Raw genomic sequence first — 23,317 nt, 5'->3', positions numbered from 1 at the left:
CACTTAAGTTTGGAGTCATTTAAAATGTCATATGAAAGTGCCGTGTAAGTCCAAACGACTTAGCTAGCTGTGAAAAGCGGCAAGTTTTACTGTAACACATACTTTTACCCATTTTTGGAAAGAGCATTTTTAAAAATATTGTTAACCATCACTCCAATCCACTTTCCTTCCTCTAGAGAAAGGAGCTCCTTACTAGAGGTTTCTGCTTCCTCATTTGTATCAAATACCAAGTCAGTTATTTGTGACTGTACTTTAAAGCTGGGATGGTGGTAGGATCTAACTTGTAGTTATAGACATTAATTTTTTTATGATTCAGCAAGTAAACCAGTTGCCATTAAAACCCCTCTACTGCGCAATGATCTCTGCTCCCTGAGAACAGGGTTTGTTTATGCTACAAGTAGGGGTTCTGTCAAGACATAGCAGATAAAAATGGAATAGTTTTGCAAAGTGCTGGTGAGGCCTCAGCTGAAGATGGAATAAAAGCTTGGTTACCCATACTTGAAAGAGTGATCTGAAACTGGCATAGAGGGAGTCTGCTATGAATTGGTGGAATGATGTACTTTACAGAGTGGCAACCAGAAGAGGTTCATTTGTCAAGTGTTTTTGAAAGCTGAAAAAGAGAGAGGTGGGTTTCTGTAAATATATGGAAGGGGATGTCAGTAATTCATCCATGTTGCAACATGGAATTGAGCAGATGCAGGACAACAGTTATAAACTCTGGTGGCTGCAATTGCATCGGATCGGAATCATTGTGCTGGCAGGTTCCTTCACTCCTATATGTCTGGATGAAACAGGCTCGGGAGTGTAATGTCACTTCTGTGGTGTGCCTTGTTACTTGGGCTTTTGTTGTTGCTGTTTAATAATATAAATTACTGAAAGTATGGGACTTAAGGGAGGTGAGGCAAGGATAAATAGTCATGGAGAAATCAGCCTGAAAAGTAGAAGAAATTGGTGTGAAGCTGTCTTACAACACCACTGCACTTGCTTCCTGCTCTAATTGCTTTCTGTAACTGCCCTGCCAGTTTGGGTCTGGCTGTATCCCAGTGCAGCTTGTTCCAAGCAAAATGGGACTCTCTGTGTATTGTTATCTTTGTAATTCAGAGGAGCAACCAAAACACTAAAAGATTATTACTAGACATAAGGTCACACTGAAATACCACAGTGAAGTCAGGAATTAAACATGTCTCCTCAGCTGTGAGTTAATACTTTAAAAAAGTGATCCATTGCAAACAGAGCACGGCACAAGGAATGCCATCGTTAGGGGTTGGAGTACTTCACTTAATCACATGATAAACTGACTTCTCCAGCTGTTTTTAATATTGCCAACTTATGCTTTTGATGGACATGTTGCCATGTTTGCATTCATTCAAATATTTTAAAGAGTCAATACTGTATCTAAATTGAAAGCTGCTTGGGTGAGGGACTACATTGAGAAGAGGTATGTAAAGGTACGCTAGGAATAAGAGACTATAAGGGAGCTTATATCCTCTTTAAAAGATAAGTATGTAACAAGTGGCTGGTGGGTAAAGTATGTTCCCAACACTTTCATTTATATTTTTTAAAAAGCACTTAAGCTCCCACCTAACCCCCATAGTCTATACTCCAGAGAGACAAAAGGTCATTTGTGGCATATTTTATGCTTGAGTGTAATAATTATCTTCTTTGCCACAAATCTAAGATAATAAACAATTCAGATGATGGCAGGAAAAAATGTAAGGAGGCTTTACAAGGCTTAATTCATTTATAGTGTCTTTGCACTTGAACAGTGTTACATGAGAAATCTGTCCTTCAAGCTAGCTTCTCTGTAAGCAGCATTCCTGGCTTTGAGTATCAGATATAAAATTTGTTTGGAATGTTTGCTATAAAAATACGTACGTGTGAACTTACATCAGGGAGAAAGTAACTTCAGCTTGACCTTTCTCCAGCTCTGATGTGGTAAGACCATTCAGTATGGAAACCGTAACTTAGGGAATGGCTTGCAAGTGGTGTTTTCACAGGCTTTGTTTCTGCGCCGGAACAATCCTTGGAACGAGCTGCCCTTGGAAATCAATGTTTTCCTTCAAACTCCCTATTTTCTGCTCGGGAGTGACCCAGGCTATGTTACCAGGCTTAATGTTGTAACAAAGCCATTTGGGAAATCCTCCCATTCTGTGTTAAGTATTGGAATGAATATTAAAAGCAAACATGCTGGAGAACAGCGAAAGACAGAGGTATTTTTGATCCTTTTACAATTCAGCCAGTGTTTGTTTCAGACATTGAAAAGACGTTTTAATGGAACAGGAACTTCCTACTGTAACCCTGTGCCTGCTGTACTTCTCCTTAGAGGCCTTTCTGAGGGGAGCCGCGGTCCCCTGTGAGGTATGAGGGGGGCTGAACGGCCGAGGCACAAGGCGCAGACCCAGGGCCACGACCCTCGCACAGCCGTGGGGGAGAGAGGCCGTTTTGCCTGGGGCTCCGTTGCACCGTGGCCTTACGCCTCTCCCTCGGCGCATGTGCGTGCACCTACGGAAAGTGCTGACAGTTTCGCAAGTGCCAAATTTTGAAGCGTGTGCGCGGGGGGAAGAGCTCTTCCTCACAGGCCCTTCCTCTCCATACGCAGTGTGGTGCGGCTGGGCGCCTAACGGCCCTGAGGCTGGGCCCGAGCCGCCGCTGCCCCTCGCTATCCCAAGGGCAGGGCCCCGCTTTGCCCGGGCCGGCGGCCGGCGCCGCTCCTGTCAGCCGCCCCCGGCAACAAGCCGCGCGATGGCGGGAGGCGCGCGCCGGCGCCTGTGGCGGGCAGCGAGGGGCAGGCGGGTGGTGCCGCGTCACGTGACGCGGGGCGCTTCCCTGGGGCGGGAAGGGAGACTGCCCTCTTCCCGGCTTCGGCGCGCGACGTCCATTAGGAGGCGCCAAGGCCGGCGGTGCCGGACCGTAACAGCCTTCCCCGTCACGTGACGCGGCGCGGCGGGCGGGCTCCTCACGTGACCCGCCATGGAGGCGGTGGCGGGTAGGGCGCGCGGCCGCCTCCTCCCCCCGGTGGCTCCGGCCCGCCCCGCCTCCCCCCGCCCGCGCCCTGTGCTCCGGAGTCGCTAGCGGCGCAGCCCGGGCTCCGCGGCGCCCAGCCGGCCGGCGGGGGAGGCCATGGACTGAGGGGCATCATGGGCGCCAAGGAGTCTCGCATCGGCTTCCTCAGCTACGACGAGGCCCTGCGAAGGGGTGAGGGCGGAGAGGGGGGGCGCGCAGCGAGCGGCGGGGGGGTGGGGAGGGGGCGCGGGGGCCTGCGGGGCGGCGGGAGGGGGCCCCGCTCTGCCCCTGTCAGCGCGCGGCGCGGCGCGGCGGTGTCTGGTGGCTCCTCGCACCACCATGACAGACCCCGGCGCGGAGGCACTTGCGCCGTTCCTCTACCTCAGGCTCCTTCCCCGCCCCCTTCCTCCCCCCCTTATTTATTTATTTACCTGCCCTGTCTTAATAATGGGGCCTGGGCAGCAGCCGCGGGGAGGATCTCCTCTCAGCCGCCTCCACGCATTGGCAGCGGCCGCCGGTGGCCCTCGGCGGTGCCGTCCCGCACCCGCCGCTCAGCCGGGCGGGAGGGCGGCGAGGGGCAGGGGCACCCGGCGGGCGCTGATGCCGCCAGAGCTTCCCGCTGCCTCGCCAGCCCTCGGCCTTGCCCTTGCCTGCTCGCTTGCCGGCTCTCCAGGCTACCCGGGAACGCGGCCTCGGGAAATGCTGCCATCCCGATGTGACAGGACCTGCCGTGCTGCTCCTCTCCCCGCGCTGCCTGTCAGCTCACGGCTTTTTCCTGTCTACCGGCTCCTCACGTTTACTCGCTGCTGTCCGTGATAGGGAGCACGCATCTGCATCTCTAGGTTGAAAGGTGGATGTAGCTTGCGTGGTTTATTATATATATAGCTGTTTAGTCCGTGTCTAGATTTCTCCTGGAGAATTTAAAGAGGAACAAGCGAAGGGAAAACATAAACAAGCTAAATGCTGAATACTTGCAGCTGCAGGGCTCCAAGGCGACAGGCAAGCTACACCCTGTCAGCTACCTTGCTCTAGAACTGATATCCAAGTCCAAGGACAAAGAGGGACAGTAATTTTCAACAGGAAATGGTTTGCAGGGAGGATAGTTTTTTTATAATTGCTGGTCTGTTGTGGATTCATGTGATGTAGTACAGACAGTTAAAACAGTTCACCTGTTTGATATTTAAAGCATTGATAAAATTCTTAAGCTCAAACCAGTACGTCTGCCCTCTTTATTTTTACTTACATCTGAGAAGCACGTAACGATTGATAAGGGAAAATTGGGAGGAAATGTTGAGTGTTAATTGAAGGAGAAACAAATTAATGTGAAATGGGTTTTTTATTAAATATTTCTTATTTTTTTTTTTTATGATGGAGTCTCTGAGGGATGCCATGTAAAATAGGAAATGGAGCAACATACTGTCAAGCAGAAGAAACAAATATGTCATCGTACTCACTTTTGGTACAGATTTTGAACACAACAGCCTTGAAGAATTTCACTTCTAGTGAAAGTATAGGAAGTCTTTAGAAGCATTGGTGTATGTATTTTTAGAGGCGCTGGAGTCATAAACGTAGCTTGGTAGAGGTGTGAAGTTGAATATAACAGGATGTGTTTGAAAAAAGCTCTTTGTTGGAAAATACATTCATTTGGTCAAGACGTATATTCCAAAGTTCATAAATAAGAAAAACCAAATGTCTTTAAAATTAAAGTCAGTTTTAAACTTGTATACTGCTTCAAAATCTAGGAAGTTAATCTGGATGTTTCATAATAAGTTTACTTGGCATAAAAATTCATTTTTTTTAAAGTTATTTAAAATTATTTCTTGCACTGTGAATGTAACATTTTTCTTTGATGTTATTCTATCTGTAGGAGGCACTTAATACTGTTTTTCTGTAGGAGAACAGAAAGGTTGTTTTAGGCTTTCTAATATAAATTGATGTTTTGCTAAATAACTATCTTGTTTACTTAGCCAGTGAATCATTGTATGTATAAAACAGGCTAGTTATAAAAACATTATGTGTTAGGCCATTCTTACTTGCACAGAACTGTGCTGGTACTTGTGGCATTTCTGTGGACGCAAACAGCAATAATGGATAAATGTAAACATTTAAAAAAGCAAGCCAAATTTATTAGATTTTAATTAGATCTACTTTCTTTCACATTGTGTCCTGGTCGTTAAATGCCAGGAAAGTTTTATGTTAGGTGATATTGTACAAATTCTTCAGCTGTGAATTCTTCCGATGTAATCAATAGTGGTTAACTATACTTGTAGAAGTGGTAATCATTCAAAATGTTGTGATCATATTTTTGAGACACTAGTTTTAATTTCAGTTGTTCAGACTATCTGGAAAAATGCAATGAGTGCTACTGGTTCTGTCAGCTTCAGAAAATAAGGCTGACTTGTAAGTTGTGAGTGGCTGCAATTTTATTTATTGCAATTCCATTTTGGGAGTAACCGAAGGTTGTGAAGGTGAGGAGAGTTTTTGTGGTTAAACACTCACAATATAAATAACTGTAGCTAAAATGTAACTTCTAATTCAAGGAGATGAAAATGTGAGAGCAGTCTAGTGTCAGTGGCCTTTTTCACCCTTGAGCATGAGATAGTACTGCAGCTTTTTTTTCCCCTGCTCATTGGCACAGACAGCTGACTGTGCTGTGGATGACGTGGCCATGTGGATGGCATGATGAAGCTGTCTTGTGTCCACCAGTGCAGGTCACACTGAGTCTTGTTAGCCTCCTTTTTTCCTTCATGCCTTGTAAAATCTGCACCTGATTGCGTAGTTTGGCAGTTAAAGTAAGGGATGCTATTTTAGACATCTCTTGTTATGAATATTGCCAAATTATGTTCATCTTATTTATAGTAGGCGGAGGCACTATTTTGCTTGTTGCTGTGGAAAAGGTATGGGTTCTGAACTTGCAGTGAGAGCTCCTCCTGACCCTGTAGATTTCCTTCTGTGGGTGACTTCTTTGTAAGGAGGTGAAATCCATGGACAGGTCATTATAGGTGAAGTAAAAGTAGTCCTTCATTCCAAACTGGGCATAAGATTATTGGTTATTTTATGACACTAAGTTTGTGATGGCATAAACTGGTTATGTGGCTCTTGAGTTTGTTGCTTTTTTTTCTTAGCCCTAAGCTCCAGCAGCAATTTTCTTCCTAGGGCACTGCTGTGAGCCAGGCTCAGTCAGTTGTACTTTTTGGTTGGGTGCCTTTTCCAATGTGTGCCTCTGATTTCTGACTGCTCTACTACCAGTCAGGCTGTCTGGCTGCTCGCTCTATCTGAGAATTGTCCAGTGTTAGGACAATTATGCCTTATGCCAAGGAGGTGCTCTAGAGTCTGACTTATCTTTTACAGCCTTGACACCTGATTCCTTACAGGGCTGTCTTTGGGCCAATAAAACTTTATAAAAGGAAGAACTTTCTATTACTATTGTAATAGCTCCAGCACAGCAGCTCCTGTGCTATGCTGTGTTGTGTATAGAATATTTTAATAAAGATTCCCCAGGAAAGAGATGGCTATGTGATATTGATGGCCAGTTTATTTCAGATCCCCGAGGACTGTATTTTCCAGTGACTGTTAATGTATTCTGCTTAAGTAACTTTCAGAATATAATCACAGACTGAGCGTAAATTATGAAGGTACTTGAAAATTATGAGATTATAGAATCTATAGTCAAAGTTTCTGTGACTGCTACTTAAAGCGGGTCATGTGAACTCAAGCCATTTTCAGGTTGTGTGTGCTAAATGTTCAGTCAGGTAACCACTTAAACAAAAGACATGTCAGTGTATAATCATGGATCTGTCACATTTGTGCCAGAGAGGAAGATGGGGTTTTCTTCCTGCTTAAAGCAAGGTAAAATTTTTGTTGCTTGTATGCTGGTGTGGAAGAAAGGGGAACTGCCACAATGTCAGCATGGTCAGTGATTATACTGTTTGGAGAAATGAGTGGCTGCTGTGGTTTCATTGGTTTTTGTTTTATGCACAATGATCTCTGAGAAAAAGAGCAAAAAGAAAGAACAAAAATGGTTCCCTCTTTCAAAAATGTGCATGCAATTAAAATGCCAGCTAATATGGAGGCAAAGCCTGCAGGTGTATTAGTTTCACAGGATTTGCCTCTGGAGAGGTCATGAAATAGAAGTTTTTGAAGACAGTTTTCTTTCCCATTTGTGTATCTCAAAGATGGTACCAATCGGAGAACAGCAGCAATGAAAACCCGCTTTAATCCAGAAAAAGGTTAGTTAGTATGCTTTCCAAAAGTGACTAATGTTATGTGATGGGCATAAATCTTGCTAATGACCTTTTGTGTCTTGATTGAATTTGAAAAATAGCTACATTTGTTTTATTTAAATCGAGGCATACATATATCTGGTGTCTGATTGTTAACATCCTCAAGTGTACAGATGTAGTAAATCTGACAAAAGGGTGATAGAAAGCTTGTGCAAAATATATAATCATGTATTTGAGGTTGTCTTGATCTCAGCCTGGTGACAAAAATCTATGGGCTCAGCCTATGAGCCCGTAGAAGACTACTTTTTATTACTCCAGACTATGAAATGAACTTTTAAAATTCCACACGCATTTTTAGGAAAAATGATCATGGAACCATTTCATTGGTTTATTCTTGTCTTTCTATATCCCACGAAGGCAATTGTTCCATTTTCTTTTCTCTCATATCTGAAAAACAGTGCTTGAACACCATAGGTAGGTGAATGTTCTTCAGGATATGTTGTTTTCTAGGGGTATAAACCTGTGTCCTTCTGTTTAAGGAGCTTTGAGTTTTCGGTTGCACGTGATGAAAATGCCTAGATCTCTCTTGGCCCTCTCTCTCGCTTTTTTTTTTTTTTTTTTTTTTAGCTATCGGAATGAATAGGATCCACTGTTGAGACAGAGATTATACAGCGAGACTTGTTATGTCAGCCAGTATTTGATGGCTTTAGGGCTCTGTCATATGATTAAAGCAGGTATGAATGCATAGCTTCACACTTCCTGTTTATAAATCTGTAGAGCTGCAAGTAGTCACTCAAATTCACAGAGCAGTAATTATTTCACAACTTTGGCATTCAGTTCTGATGCTTGTTTTGGGAGGATACCTCCGTAGTCTCTGCTGAACATGTACTACAGTGCACAAGTGACTTGGGGAATTCTCCTTAAACTTCCACGAACTGATGAAAAGAGGCTACTATGAGAAGAGAGGTTATTTATCTGTAATTCTTACCTGCTAAGTTGCAGTGACCACTTTCTCTTCTTTTACTTCAGGTTCCAAGTTTAGAGAAGTGTACTCAGTGGTTTTCAACCTCTTCTTACTTAAAACTGCCCAAGTTATTTCCTATTGGAAATGAGGAACATTTGTATAGTGAACTTAAGTCAACCAACAGTAAGTTTCCTTTCCTGAGATGCCTTTTGTGGTCTTCAGAAGTTCTTTACGAAATACCGGTTGAAAACTTACAAATTAGAGGAAAATGTTGCCTTCTGCTTAGGCTTCTGTGGTTCCGAGGGAGCTGATCACATACCTTTTAGCAGGTTTTTAACAATTGTTAGATGGTTCCCAAGTCCAGCTGTACCAAGCATGGCAATAACTTGGTGAGTCATTGCTCAAATGTTGGATGTGCACACAGTGATATAAGTCTGATAAAAGAGGATTTAAGTATGTAGGCATTTCATAAACAAACAGTTGAACATCTTAAAGCAAAAAGCTGTCAAAACTTTGAAATATGATTCAGTAAATGTTGGAAGTCCTCTGGTTTCTCACTTCAACAGGTGAATCCTGTCTCTAAAGAATAGCCTTACAATACTAGAGGCATTTTTGTCCTGTCAGCATGTTACTAGAGATTCAAATCAAAACGGTCAGGAAAGCTGCCAGATGAGTGTACATAGATAATATCATTCCAGCCATGGTGGCCAGAAGTTAAAGGATAAGCTGAACAAATCCTTATTTTGAGTGTTAAACATCTATATAAGCTAAAAGTACACTATCAGGCTATTATATACGTGATATATTTTCTTATATTGATGTAGACTAAAATTGAGCACTCAAAACATTTATTTATTTTATAGATGATATGCCTGTTTATCTCATAGCTCATATAACTGTTGCTTGTTCTGCTTTATTTCTTGTATTTTAATCAAATGAAATCAGTTGTTTTCATGGTCACCTCTTTCTAATCAGTATCTAGTTTTTACTCCTGTAACAGCAGGCTTTTTTTTTTTTTTTTAAATACACATGCCCAGAGAAAAGTTGTTGAACTTTCATCCTTAGAGGTTTTTAAGACCTGCCTGGACAAGGCCCTCTGCAAGCTGGTTTGAGTTCAGTGTTGACCCAGTTTCAAGCACAAGGTTGAACTAGGTGACCTCCTGAGATATTCTATGAAATATTTCTGTTCATCTTGAATTTCGTGAAGTCTTGTTTTTATGAAATATAACATTGGGGTCCTAAATCTGCCTGACAGTGTCTTGCAAAGAAAATAAAATAAGACAAAAATAGAAACTAGGAAGCTCTTCAAAATGATATGAAGCATCTCTAATGAAATGTGAAAGAAAAAAAAAAAAAAAGGTGGGGGGGCTACTTGAGTCCTGGTGTACTTAACCTGTAACAGTATTGGGCTTTCTGGCTGCTGCCACTGCGGGAGAAAGGAGTAAAACAACCCTCACCCCCTTTCTTCTGCTCAAAGGGAAGCCAGACTGCTGTCTCATTTCATAAAATAAGTAAGGCATTCAGTTCTTCAGTACTCAAAAAAATGAAATCACATTCAAAAAATGGGCCTATGAAGGGATGATGAGCTTTGTCAGAATAAAAAAGAAGACAACATTAGCAAGTAATGTGATTAGGTGAGGCATGGTATGTCTATTTAATTCTGTAAATTAAGATTACTGTACAACTGCTGCTTTGTGATAGGACTGATGATGATTTTTCTGTACTTGAAAAAAACAGATGTTACTAATATCTGTCATTTTAAAAATGTCAGAATATCTTCTGAAAATTGAGTATATTTTTGGTTAGGTTGTGAATTCATACATTTGTTCTAAGTTGGTACATGGGAGGTGCCATGTAGATCTACTGAGTTGTATGTCCTTGAGCTCTTATCAGGTCGTCATCTGTATGACTTGGCTACTAATTATTTTAAAATCATCCTGCTTTTTTGGGTCCAAGAAGTTCAAATTACAGTGAGCATACAGGAAAGAAATGGAGGAGGGGTAGAACAAGTGTTGCATTTTTCAAATACCAGAATTGTTTCTGTCCACTGACTAAGTTATTTCAAGGACTGTTGTAAACCAGAGCTACCCAGCTGGGTTTTTTAGGGCCTCCTGGGTTATTTAACAGTAGTCTATTAATTTTAAAGATTTGCTCAGTGCGGAGCTGTGCATCCCCTTGAGTCCTACTGGGCTGGGTAGGTGCTGTGCTCCTCCTTGGGTTGGTTCACTGCTGCTGACTGAGGGACTGGGAGTGCACCAAGAAATGTTTTGTGCCTTGCCATGGGACCTTACAGAGTAAGGTACTTACGGACACCTGTGAAGTGAATTTGTATTCTTAATCAGTAGAAGAAGCATGAGAGTTTTTCTGCCTGTCCTTGACTGATAAGTCTTCGCCTTTGTAATGAGCGTCGTGTTTGCTATCCACTTTGTTACTGCGTCCTAGGTAGCTAGCAGTACTAAACTATTTGGTGGCAACTTACGGACTTATTTTGAATAACATGTGGGACTTGGTGTTCAGTGGAGGCTACTCAGGAGCACTCAACGTTTGATTTGAACAGCCTAACCTCTCTTTAGGGGAGCTCCAGTTGGGTGTTGACTGCTAGCTGGGCTCTACAAGGAACAACCAATGAGATGGAAGGTGTGCTGGAGGTATATATGCAGGTCTTCAAGTTCTGCACGTGTGCTTTCAGAATGGCATTTTACAATCTAGTCTTCAGTATTGTTCATAATAAAACTGATTACTTCCCAGTTTAAATTTCTGTATAGGAAAGAAAGTTCTGGAGTTTAATTCTAAATAAGACTTTAAATTTTTAAGTATTTAAAAACAAGTTATTTCTTCTTTAAAGTTTTAATTTGTTATATTGCTTGAAGCAGTTGCTTTTTTTTAAGTTATACTTAGTCTGAATTACTGTGATGTCCGTGTGATACTTGCAGTATTGAAGAACTACAAAAAGCATCTTTAACATTTGATTTTCATATGAAAAGATCATTTACATAATGAGACAATGAAGCCTTTGGGCAAAGATGAATGTGGAAGAAAAATCCATTAAGGTAGATTCTGCTTAGGAGTTTGAAAGGGTCTAATTCACAAAACTTTGAATACTATATTATTGCTTGCACTTACGGGAATAAAAATACCCTGCTTGCCTAAAGAGTGGCAAAATCCTAATGTACATTCTCTTTTGTGATTTCTTCAGGGACATCTTACTTTTGTTAGTGATGACTGTGTCTGTACGGCTTTAGTGTTTTCAGCTTAGCTGTGTAGTAATACTTAGCATTTCTTTCTTACATAATGAATTTTAATGCCACTGAGAAGTGGGGGTTTTTTTTTATGAGCTTGTGTTCACAGTTGAGCAGGGTTGGCATAGTCCTTCTTAGAGGTGGGGACATGTTTGGCAGGAGTGCATCTCAACTGCAGTTTTATTAAACTGGTGCAGAAGCTCATCTGGATTTCTGATTCTTAATGGATATAAGCTAGGTTCAGATCTTGGTTTGAAATAAAGTGTGTCTGCATATAGTTTTTGTAGCGGTTCACCAAATCTGTTTAAAAACTGATGCAAGTTATAATCAATCACTGCATTTTTCTATGTAGACCATTAAGTCATTCATTATATTGACAATAAAAAAATTCCTTAATTATTTTAGTGTAATACTGACATGTGGCTGAGTTCTGGGAGAGAGATGGAGGTGTGTTTCTTAGTTGAAGAATCTAATAGTTTAACAAAATTACTTTCTTTTTAAAACATGCTGACGTTTGCAACAAGGCCTTTATTTAGTTTTGAGGCAAAATAGGATATGCCTGAGAAAGGTTTGGACAAATGATAATCAAGGCAGTTTGTAAAGACCAGCATTTATTTCCTGTTGTATATGTTACTTAATGTAAAACTGGCGAAAGCACTGAAATAGTTACTTACCTGAATCATTACCTCCAATAAAGTGATTAGCTATCACAGGTAGGGTGACTTGGCATATCAAACGGCACGCTGTGATCTCTGGGGTGTTGAAATCCCCCTCTCCGTTCTCCTTTTAGCCTATCACAACACATAACAAACCTCTTCTGTCACATGGAAATGTGCTGATGAGGCTAACAACTCATTGTGCTTACCATGCGGTGTATTTGGGGCAAAATAACAGTCTCTCTTCTGGAACGGTATTCATAAGCTGCATAAGTTAATGTGTTCCCCAATGCATTAAGGTGGAATGCACTGCAAACCATCCAGAGTAACAGGGACAAGGGTGCTGTCAAAACTAACAGGGCAGCCCCTTACTTGTAATGGGTAACTTTGGACAAACTAAGAAGATGGGCAGGAATATCATCTGGCTTTGCACATTGCCATACACTTCAGTGTTGTCTTTTAGAATGGTTTTAAACAGTCAGTGAGATATTCTGTACTTTAAAAAGGGATTTGACTTCTGGGCCGGTTTCCTGCAGGTGCATGTCATGAACCTCAGAGAAAGGCAGGGTGGAACTGGGCTGGAGTGAGGCAGCCGCATCAGTCATCAGAGTGCCATACGTGCTTCTAACCATCGACTGCAAAGGGAAGATGAAGCTATACTTTTCAGTGTCTCGTATAACATTTATTTTGATGTTTGGGGGTTTTTTTAATGTCCAAATCCTTTGAAGCTGTTTCGCTTAGTTTAGAGTCTGAATTGGACCCAGAAGTTATGAGAGGCAATGTCACCAGGCCAAAATAAGAGATAATTGTATTCTGCATAGAAATGTATTCTTCGTCCTTTAAAAATAAAACCTATTAGAAGCCCTTTTGAATTCTTCCTCACAAGCTGTGTTTTTTATTCACATTGTGTCTATCTTTTTTTCAGCTGGTGTTTCAGTTGTCATCCACTCATACAATTTAATTTCATGTTAAGTATTTAATATAGAATGTATGCTTACATTTCTTTTGTGTTTTGAATTGATATTCCTTAATTTGTAGTGATAATGGAAATGCTCAGGTTTTGTCCTATGGCAGACTGTTTTGGTAGCAGGTCATGAACTGAAATACTTTTAAACAGGTATATGTTAAACCACAACACTACTGTCTCAGTGGAACTCTGCAAATGATCAGAAGACTAATTTAGTTGGATTTTTTGACAGCTGTTTTAAATGATTGATTTTGCTGCATTAGCTTGGAAAATTGTTCTTTTAAAATTCTGAAACCTTGAATGAAAAAAAGTGGAAGAAACCCAGAAACCTAAGCAGAACAGGAAGTGCCAGATTTAATAAGTCTGTGGATGAAGACAAAAAGAACGGAAAGTATTGGGATAGTAATTATGAGAACTTCAGTTTTGCAGATTAAATTTGTTCTAAAAATGAACTTGAATATGGCATCATGAATCTATTTTGGGCTGAAGAAGCCCTTCCTTTCAGTCCATGTTTCTAGTTGTCAGGTGGTATCCAGAAAGAAAGTCTTATTCTGCACTGGAATTTTCCTAGTCTTGTAACGAGATTTTTACCATGTTTTCCCTAACAGTGCGATATAGTTAAATCCTGGATTTTAGTTTAAAAATCAGAAAAGTGGATTTGCACTTTGCATAGCTGAAGCATTGTCAGCTTAGCCTGCTCTGTATTCTGTGAGGATGTTAGTAACGGTTGTTATCAGTGGAAAAGTGATATAAGAACTTTTTGGTCCTTGTTTTCCAATCTTGCAGCTAGCAACATGATTTTTCTTTTCCTAAAGAACTAGAATCGATCTTTTTGCCACTGACAAATTCCCCACTTTTCTGTGTTACTTGCCATTCAGTGTTGTCTTTTAATCGCCTTGCTTAAAGAATAGTTCTGTAAACGTCTTGTGTGAACAAATCTTGTTCTTCAAATAATGAGGAGATTGCAATGTAGATAGGTTAAAGGAGGAAGAAACCTTAATATACACTAATTCTAATATAGAACACTGGCTAAATACCTGCAGAAGCTGGAGTATAACAACAATAGAGGTTAAAAAGCAGAATATGAAATATTTGATAAATATATCTTCGTATAAAATGTTCATAATTTATTATGTAAATGTACTGCTTTTAATAGAGACTGTAATGTCCTTGGGGATATCTTGTGAGTCTCTTCAGGGAAGAGATTCCAACTGCTGACACTATTCAGGGCAACGTAGCTCTTTGGCGTTAAGCCGCTCTAATACCTTTTATGTTTCTATGCTTCTCTTCTGTGAAACAATGGACAGTGTGTTTATATGAAACTCTGAAATTTGAGTCATCACATGAATCTAAACTGGTCAGTGGCAGTAAAATTACTGGAAGGTGGTTTCCCATACAGCTGTTAGGTGGTATATCACACGGTTTCATTCTTCTGAATGTAGGACCTTAGGAATAATACACATCTAATGATGAATATTTTTGGGGATGAATTTTGTAATAGAGCACAGCTATACTTAAAACTAGTATGGCATCTTTCAGGATGGTTCTTCAAAATATTAGTCCTTGGATGTTAATGGAGAAATCTCTTAACAGGAGATGCTGCAGTGGAGATGGAGTTTGGAAATAGTGACGCTAATTGTTTGCCGTTGTCTGGTAAAAAAAAAAAAAAAATCTCTGATTCAGTTCTTGGTGTTCTACCAAACATATAATAGGGTCCCAGAACTAACTACACGTTAGTTTTTATTTTATTTCTTGACTATATAGGCTAATGTCTCTATTTGTGACTCTGCTTTTAGTTTTCAGCCACTCACAGGTTGTGTAGCAAACTTGTTATAATGGTGCAACAGAATTTGTGGCCTGATACAAAAATAGTTCACTTTGCATCTGAGTTTGAGATTATGTTTTAGATAGATGTATCCCCAACAGTTGAGAAGAGGAAGGCTCGAAATACAGAGCCTTTTATTGTCCATCAGCTGTATTTATACATACATGTGTGTAATGTGTTTGTGCCAAAACACTTGACTTGCGAGTAATATTTTTCTTCTAGCTTTAGAAATTAAGATTTAGCAGTGTATAAATATTATCCGAATCTTTTATTTTTCTTTACTTGTCGTAGTATTTAAGTACTATGCTTAGCTAGAGTTGGCTTTTTTTTGCTGCCGGAGACTAATACTTGATGAAAATTATACCAGCAGTCACAAACTAGAACTCCTTGCCTTTCCTCCTCAGTAAAGGCTTTAGGAAACAGTGCCTTCCTATGCAGAAGTTGCAGATTATATTTAACTTTCAGGCTTAGACTGTATTATTTTAGTTAAAGAACAACCCTTAGTATAGCTGCATTTAGTAGCTGTGACACTGCTGGGAGAGAGGATATGAAATATTTGTTAAATTACAATTTATTTTGTAGCAAGGTCCTTATATGCTGTTTGCATTTACACAGTTGGCATTTGCCTTTGCCTTTTATTTTAATAGGCTGTTTATTTCTTGGAAATGAGTTATATAATGTAATTTTGTGTATCTTAACAAGCATAAATGTCTAGATGATTTTCATGGTGTTAATAAAGTGGAAGCAGCTTTTCTGAATTGTGGCAGAAGCTGTTCTGCTTACCTCTGACAATACAAACCTTCAGTGTATTTGCCGGAAAAACTGACAGAGACAGCTCAGAAGAGCAGAGTTTTGTTTCTAATCTGAATTGGACTAAATATCCAGTCCAAATACTAAAAAGTTGGAGAGCTAAAACCATCATCCTAGGAAACTATGTACAAGCATCAGAAGAAAATAGTAGTGGAAAAGGAAAGAAAAATGATGAATGAAGAGGTTAGAAACTGGGCAGTGAGCGTTGACTGTGCTCAGGTGAAGGTAAGCATCCCCGATGGGGTTGTTTACTTTCAGGGCTTCCCTAACTCCTGATTCGTTTTTGTCCATGCTTCTGGCTTTGGGGGGGGAGTTCAGGGTTCTTGTTGCTGTTGCTGCAAGATGGCTTATGCTCTGTGTTTAAAACCGCTTAGAACTTGTACCTGTGCCTCCTTTCCTTTTACTTTTCTGCACTGTTTCCATGCCTGGCTGTACTGGTCAGCTAGCTGAGTGTTTTCTCTTCTCCAGGGTCAGCAATAATTTATTCAGAGCATCTAGAGCAGTAACAGCACCTCATCTTGGAAGAAGTGATAAGTGCTCTGTCAGGGGCCTGTGTCTGGGAAACGTGGCATACTGTCATTAATCGGGGCTAGAAATCACTTTGTTCAGCACTGAGAATGAGTTTACCAGTTTTTGAATTGATAACAGTAATTAGTTTTGTTTCTAATAATTGCAGTCTATTGTACTTAAAGTTGTGGTTGTATATATGGGAAATGTTATTTTCACGATCTGCAGAGGTTTCTGAATTTTCGGGTTCTTTCAGGTTTCTTCTATGGCTTACAGGGTTGGACTGGTAAGCATATAAAACTAGGCTCTGTTAATTCCTGAGGATATAAAATATAGCCAATAAGATTTAAGTGCTCAGATGGTGGGAGGATTATTTCACTGTTGGGGCTATTATGTAGCAATTCCTATCCACACTAGTCTTATGGGGAGGGCTGTCACAGCACCTGTACTGATTAGCTTTGCTTGAAGCAAACATAATCCAAATAGCAATGTGCCAGTGTGTGCCCTGATGGAGATACTTTACAGATGGATAAAACAGGCTAGGAATATTTAATGGCATTCTTTTTGAGGATGGTAACTGTGAGAAGTAAGCTCTTTGAAGATTAAAAGCGTCACATAAATGCTAAGTATTCATGTTACAGAAAATTGGCAAATCCTATTGTAATAACTAAATCTTCTTCCGCTCTCCGCACACAAGATGTTAAACCTTTGATATGCATTATGGTTAGGTCTGATAGAACCAAGAAAAGCTTTATCCCCAGGATGAGCAACTACTACCAACACCCAAGGAATAGGTGGGAGGAAAAAAATACAAGTGGATTGAATAATTTGAGGTTTGTTTTTCTTTTTTAATACCAAAACTGTGTTGCTATTATCCTTAAATTCCTGTTATTGGTAAATGTCATGTTAAGACTGCATATGTAGTGAGATGCACTGTTTAATTTGAATGGTGCTATTTTTGATATTCTGTTTACGAAAGATTCCTTAAGAGTGGATTAATTTTTTCTTTAGGGGAGGCAGGATTTTTTTTGTCTGTGTTTTCCCCTAAAATATTCTCAAGTGCATTCCTTTTTGGCAGGAACGGGTGGGTGTGGAGGTTGTCTTTTTAGTCATAGCTGGTTCATTTATCTCAGTCGTATTTTGTAGTTTATTCTTCCCATTTGGGGTTGTTCCCAAACATATTTTACGTTCACTTGCACATTTTACCTCTTTGAAGCTTTTTAGTAATTGCTTTGGTTCTTGACAACTTCATAACCGCAGCCATTAAGTCACAATAAAGACTAATGAAAAAAGTAATAAAATTTCCATGTATAACTAGAATGAAGATTCCTGGGGGAAATATTGAGCAAGTGATTACAGGGAAGATGATTGTCTGGTTAGAGAATTATATGCCCTGTGAGTTTGATGTTGGAGCTGTAAAATTGTCACTTAAAAATCAAAATATTAGAATTATTAAAACCTGAGCTGGAAGTCAGGAAGAGCTTGAGGTAGGTGAATTTTGCATGCTTTATGAAGGATGATCAAGTTGTCTGTTTTATTAAAATTCAGGTTTGGTTATTTTTAGTAAAGAATAAATGCAGTGTTGTGCTGATCGTTGCAAATTATTGCTTGCTTTGTATACTTGAGATCTCCAGGGCTGGTTGCTGGGTTTTTTGGGGTTTTTTTTTAAGGCACTGACATAGCAACCTGTTTTTCATCCAGTAGTGACATTGGAAATTTCTATTTTTTTGCGTGTGCGTTTTTGTAGAGTATTGTAGGCATTTTGAAGCTTACAATTCTGGGGAAAAAGTACCAGCCCTACTCGATATATTAGAAGATACTTCAGTCAGATGAGTTTCCTGACCCTTCACCTTAACTGAACTTTTTAGCCTCTCCGGTTTTTTCCTTCCTGCTTATGAAGTAATTTGTTTCCTGTTTTGATTTTCAGAATTGTTGATACATTGTGGTCTTCTGCGTTGATTTGGCCTTTTTTTTTTTTTTTTTTTTTTGCTGGTCACCTGTAAACTAGAATAAACCATTTCTTTTCATGTACCCAAGTGAGATATTTTAGGCTTTTGAGACATAAAGATTTTATCAGCATTTTGGTGCTGTTGCTGCTACTCATACTAATGGAAGTGACAATTTGCATGTTACTTTTGTGATTCTGGTGTAAATAGAGGTTACCACATCACTCATTTGTTTTCAGCAGTCCCTACTTTTCTCTAGTAAGATGAAAGAAAAGAGATACATGCGTTGTTTCTGTGACCAGTTTGTTATAATTATGTTAATTGGCTGTCAGTTTATCGTAGCCATGGCAGATGAACTCCACCTACCCTCAGTTAAACTATTTAATTCTGTCTTTTTCACTGATTAAAGTAGCTCCTTAGTAGTAGCTTATAGTACTTTTACAGGGTATCTTGGATCATTTATTAAACATCTGTCTGATGTTGACTAGAATTTATATTCATTTTAATGTCGAGAAAACTAAGTCACGGAGAGGTTCAGGGTCTGTTGCCTGAATGTCTTGGGCAGTATTAAGAGTTCAAATGCTATGCTTTTATTCTTGTCCTTTACTGCAACAGGCAAATGTATGCTTTTGAAAACTGCACTTTGTATCTTATTCTGTATCACCACAGCATTTTACATAATGGTGCTTGGATTTTGAAGGGTAGGGAAAGAAGCATTGTAAAGGAAGGTACTTTTTGTGGATGGTCTGAATTTCCTAATAAATATTAAATGGGAATTTAAAATGCATTTACTGTGCTCACTCTCATTGCACATGTCATAGGCAAGGTATATAGTCATTATGTTATATAAGCTGTGATAAATCCTTTAAGCCTGACTAACCACTTCTTTTAACCTTTAGACAGGCTCCCTTCAAAATGAATATTTGTTTCTTACAATGCTTAGCATTCACATGTGAACTGTTGCATCTTAAGTAGCAGTGCTTGCTTGTAAATTTTGGTGTTGCTTCTCTTCAATGCATCTGTAAATCTTTAAACTTCTTTGCAAGGGTTTTGGAGACCAGCCATCTGCTGAAAGATGGGAAGATAAGTTACTCTGTTAGTTCTTGCTTTAGGTGGAAGTTTAGTTTCTGGTGCCAAGCAGAGACTATGGTGCATGGCAGTTCTTACATTCATGACATCAGTTGTGTTCCTAGTGTAGCATCTTTAAAAAAAATAAAAATAAAGGCAGACTTTAACGACTTTCTTACAGTGTTTGAATAAAACATACTATTGAAGTAATTTGTGCAAACTTTAGCTTAGATTCCATAGTGTCTAAGGAAGTATGATAGAATATGCAATGTCGGCTCTTCTATTAGTGAAGAATTGGATTTGTTATAACCGTTTTCTTCTATCTCTTTTTCCAAGACAGGAAGTGAACAAGCAAAAGTTCGTAATGAATTTCACTACCAGTCTTGTAACAGCAGAGAAACTTTTGCTGAGACGGGTATTTGCTTCCCATCTTTGTGAGTTTTGCACAGATGTTTGCTGTATAAAGTTGTCCTGTGCTTTTCAGTATGACCTTTGTCTTGAAGTGACAGAGGTTGTGCTGTACGTTGAACTGTACATTACTCACAATGCATTTTAAAACCTTCCAAGGTAAAGACAAGAAGGTGGGGGTGGGATTAGTGCTACAGGATGTGGAAAGAAAAAATTTCAAAAATTAATAGAAAATGTGTCTGCAAAACTTGCCAAAGCTCCACTGTAAGGATTGATTCCTCCACCTTAGTTTAATTAAACAGAACTTAAGGTACATCTAAAGGTAAGCAAAAAGAATAGTATCTACTGTCTGAAGAGAAATTGTGATATACATAAAGCAATAATTTATGTTATTGGACTACAATTTTTATACAAAACAGACTTGAAATTTAAGAGTAGTTGATAGAGCAGATGTAAATGTTACAGAATTTGAGTATTAGACAGTAAGTACTTCAGATGATTAACCGTGATTTTATGCATCCCTGTGAGTTTTAAGTAGGATGAAGGGAGTAACTTCAGCTGTGTTTTCTGCTTTCCTTTTTCCTGTTATATCTAATGTCCAGAACGTGGGTATCTGACATGAGGCTTCTACATAAATGTAACCTATTTTTTTCTGAGACAGATTGCCTGCAGCTCCCTATATGTGACACAGCTGGTGGGGATCCCTTTTGAAATTCAGGTCAGTTTTATGGGGGTGGCAAAACAAAGTTTAAGTCTGGAGTTGGGCATCGAGGCTTGCATAGTTTGAGCTTCAGATACAGTTTTATTCTGAAAGGAAAACTCCAGGATGACTTGTTGATAAATATGCGTAGTGAAAGCAGTGGAAAGAGGCTGGTTTCCAGCACGGGATTGTTTTGGAAGGCACTGCACAAATCATTACCTGGGCAGATGTGAGTTTAAAAAAATAGAGTCGTAAATCCATATAAACAGTATTAAGTTTAAGTAACGCTATTAGACTAAAAATATCCTTGGCAGTTGAACGAGCTGAACATTTGTTACAATTACCGTAAGTTGCGGTGACATTTTAAGCTGAGGTTGCATGGTTTCATTTAAACTTTATTAAACAAACTGGAGCTTGAATATTCCCTGGAGAGTTGGAAGCAGCACTAATCTTCTGTTAAACTGTCTTTAACTTTATTGGAAAAAACCCAGCCAAAGTAGCGTTGGGGAGGTTTGTATTGGTAAAAGTGGCCTAGACAGAATGACGTAGTCTGTGACTTTTCCTTTTGTGGAAAAGACCATTTGTTTCAGTGGTGTTTTCTGGAAGCAGGCAGATACAATTTTAAGAATTAGAGTACAGTATCTAGCTACTGAAATTTTTTTTAATTATTTTGAATTAGAGCCTCACAATAAAAAGTTAGCTTCTATAGTCTTGAGGTGTAAAGAATTAGGTTTGCAGTTCCAATTCCAATTGCATTGCTTTCTCTGCCCTAATATTGAGGTGGTTGTGCCACCTGTTATTGGTAGGAGCGATGTGGAGATGTTTTTTGCTGTGTTGACTACCATAAACTTATTTTGGGAAGTCTTACGTGTTCTGTTTTTCACTGTCAAGTTATGAATGCAGCAGCAGTGTATCCGATAGCGTAGTGTCTGTCTAACGAAAGCAGCCTGTGAATGGTCTTTTCTTAGGTGCTGTAGACAGCTGTCTCCTGAAAGTGTTTGGTAAGACTGTGACTTTGGAAAAAGTGAATACACTTAATGGAGGAACTTAAGTCAGTGTAGGAAATAGGGTTGTTAACTACATTTATGTCTAAGGGTGGGATTAAAAATACCTCCATGGTCTATGATGATTGCTGCATAGGACTTGTAGAATTGAGAGGGAAAAAAGGTTGCTTGTGGGTATGTAAGGGTTCTAATTTTTAATATTATTATAGTAATAGATGTATTGCTTCTGGAAATGTTACTCTCATAATTTAAGACTTAGTTTTATTTCCTTTCAACACACCATCATGTTCTATCTTGATGTTGAATAATTGGTACTGTGGTGTTGGGATTTTGTATTCAAATACTTAATTGTCTTCCAGACTCATCGTAAACATTGATAATATCTTTGATTTAAATTCTGCTCATTTCAGTAGTAGTTTCATGTGCCTGGATCTAAATGTATAATGAACCTATTTTTACAAAGCTTTGCAGGTGATTTTAAATGGCCAGGACCTGTCATTTTAATGTGTCCTGGGGAAAGAATGGAAGTAATGACCTTTCCTGTAATTCCATGACCTGTTTTGTAGTTTCTGCGTGCAAACAATAATATTGTGTGGTCTCTACCAGTAAAATTGCTTTTGAAATGTAACATGGACTAGCAGTATCAACTATCTACTATTAAATGATATACTGACAGTCTTTTTGAAGGTGTTGGTAGTATCAGTTGGCTAGTTTTCTTCCCAATCTTCTGCTCACCAACCCATCCTTTGGTAGGACCCCAGTCACTTCTGTGTTTCATGGTAGGTATGTATGTATGGGATTTTCCTATTCCTGAACACTGCCTGAAATATACTCTTGGCAGTTGTGGGTGCTCAAGAAGGTACCAATAACTGCTGCATGCAGGGTTCTTGGGCGTACTGTGTATCTCCAAGATGTAGTTGGCCTAAGTTCATTGCTGTGCTTGTTGTATTAACTTGTGTTAGTGAGACCTATTTGCTTAGAGTTAGAGGCATTCTCTGTCCTGCGAAATTGCAAAGCAGCAACTCTGCCAAGGTTAAATTAATTCACTGCTCTTTTACATCAGAGTTTAGCACAAGAAATACTGCGCTATGCAGTTCTGTCACCAGGGAGGTGGTTGCATTTTGGTGATTCCTAGAAATATGTAACTTGTTTTGTGCACTTAGGGACATGAGGTGATACATAAAATATCTCTGGAGTACTAATATGGTCTGCAGTTAAGGTTGTCAGATTATAAATTGCTTTACGTTCTGTTAATACAGGTAAGTCTCCTAAAGGAATGGCCAGTACTTTTTATGATTGTGAAAGTACTTTACTGACTAAAATCACTTTATATTCTAGCCTATTACATATAGTCAGTTCACATTCATTGGATGTATATTATTTTCTATTAAAACAGTAATTGGAAGTTTTACATGGCTATGGGCTGTTGTATTTCTTTTAATTAATTCCTGCAAGAAAATAGTGCACGAGTATAACGCAGCAAGACTGTACTCATGTTCCTATTGAGAAGTGCTTTTGCAGTAAGTGGGCTCAGCAGTGACGACAGCTGGAAGGTAACCGGAGTTGTGTGAAACTGCTCTGCCCAGAAATTGCAGGGATTGTCGGCGTAGCAGGAATGCAGCGCTGTGCCACTGTGCAGCCGAGTTCATACGAAGCCTCCTTCGCTCCTCCCTACTGTGCTGCCATGCTGGGGAGAAACTTTAAGGAATTGGATCAAGGAACACAAAATCTGTAGTTTTGAATGAATGCTGGGGGGAAAAAAACCTCCCTCATAATTTATCAAAATTATTTGGATTTTTTATGCAGCCAGGAAACTAAATCTGAAAACGTCGATAACGACACAGTGCTTAAGTGGCTGTATATGTTGTGTATGTTTCAACCTTATTTTTGCAGTAAGCAATAATTAAGTTTACTTGCAAGTCCCTTAAAATATATGTGTAAAGCCTAACCACCTGGTTAGTTAACACTTTGTGTGTGTATACACTTTTTTGCCAAAT

The 23,317-nt window shown here is 39.6% G+C and overlaps 1 protein-coding gene across 1 annotated transcript in view; it reads left to right on the top strand.

Annotated features, from left to right (window-relative positions):
- Positions 1–3,137: 3,137 nt before the first annotated feature.
- Positions 3,138–23,317, top strand: part of USP32 (ubiquitin specific peptidase 32) — a gene marked incomplete at both ends in the record, with an annotated part of 76,134 nt that continues 55,954 nt past the window's right edge. The window contains one exon of the mRNA XM_082008464.1: positions 3,138–3,195. Within this exon, the coding sequence (XP_081864590.1) occupies positions 3,138–3,195 (58 nt within the window). The remainder of the gene's footprint in view (positions 3,196–23,317) is intronic.

Source organism: Phaethon aethereus (genome assembly GCF_964289735.1).
Source record: "Phaethon aethereus genome assembly, chromosome: 19".
NCBI lineage: Eukaryota > Metazoa > Chordata > Aves > Phaethontiformes > Phaethontidae > Phaethon > Phaethon aethereus.
This window is presented reverse-complemented; position numbering and strand designations above follow the sequence as displayed.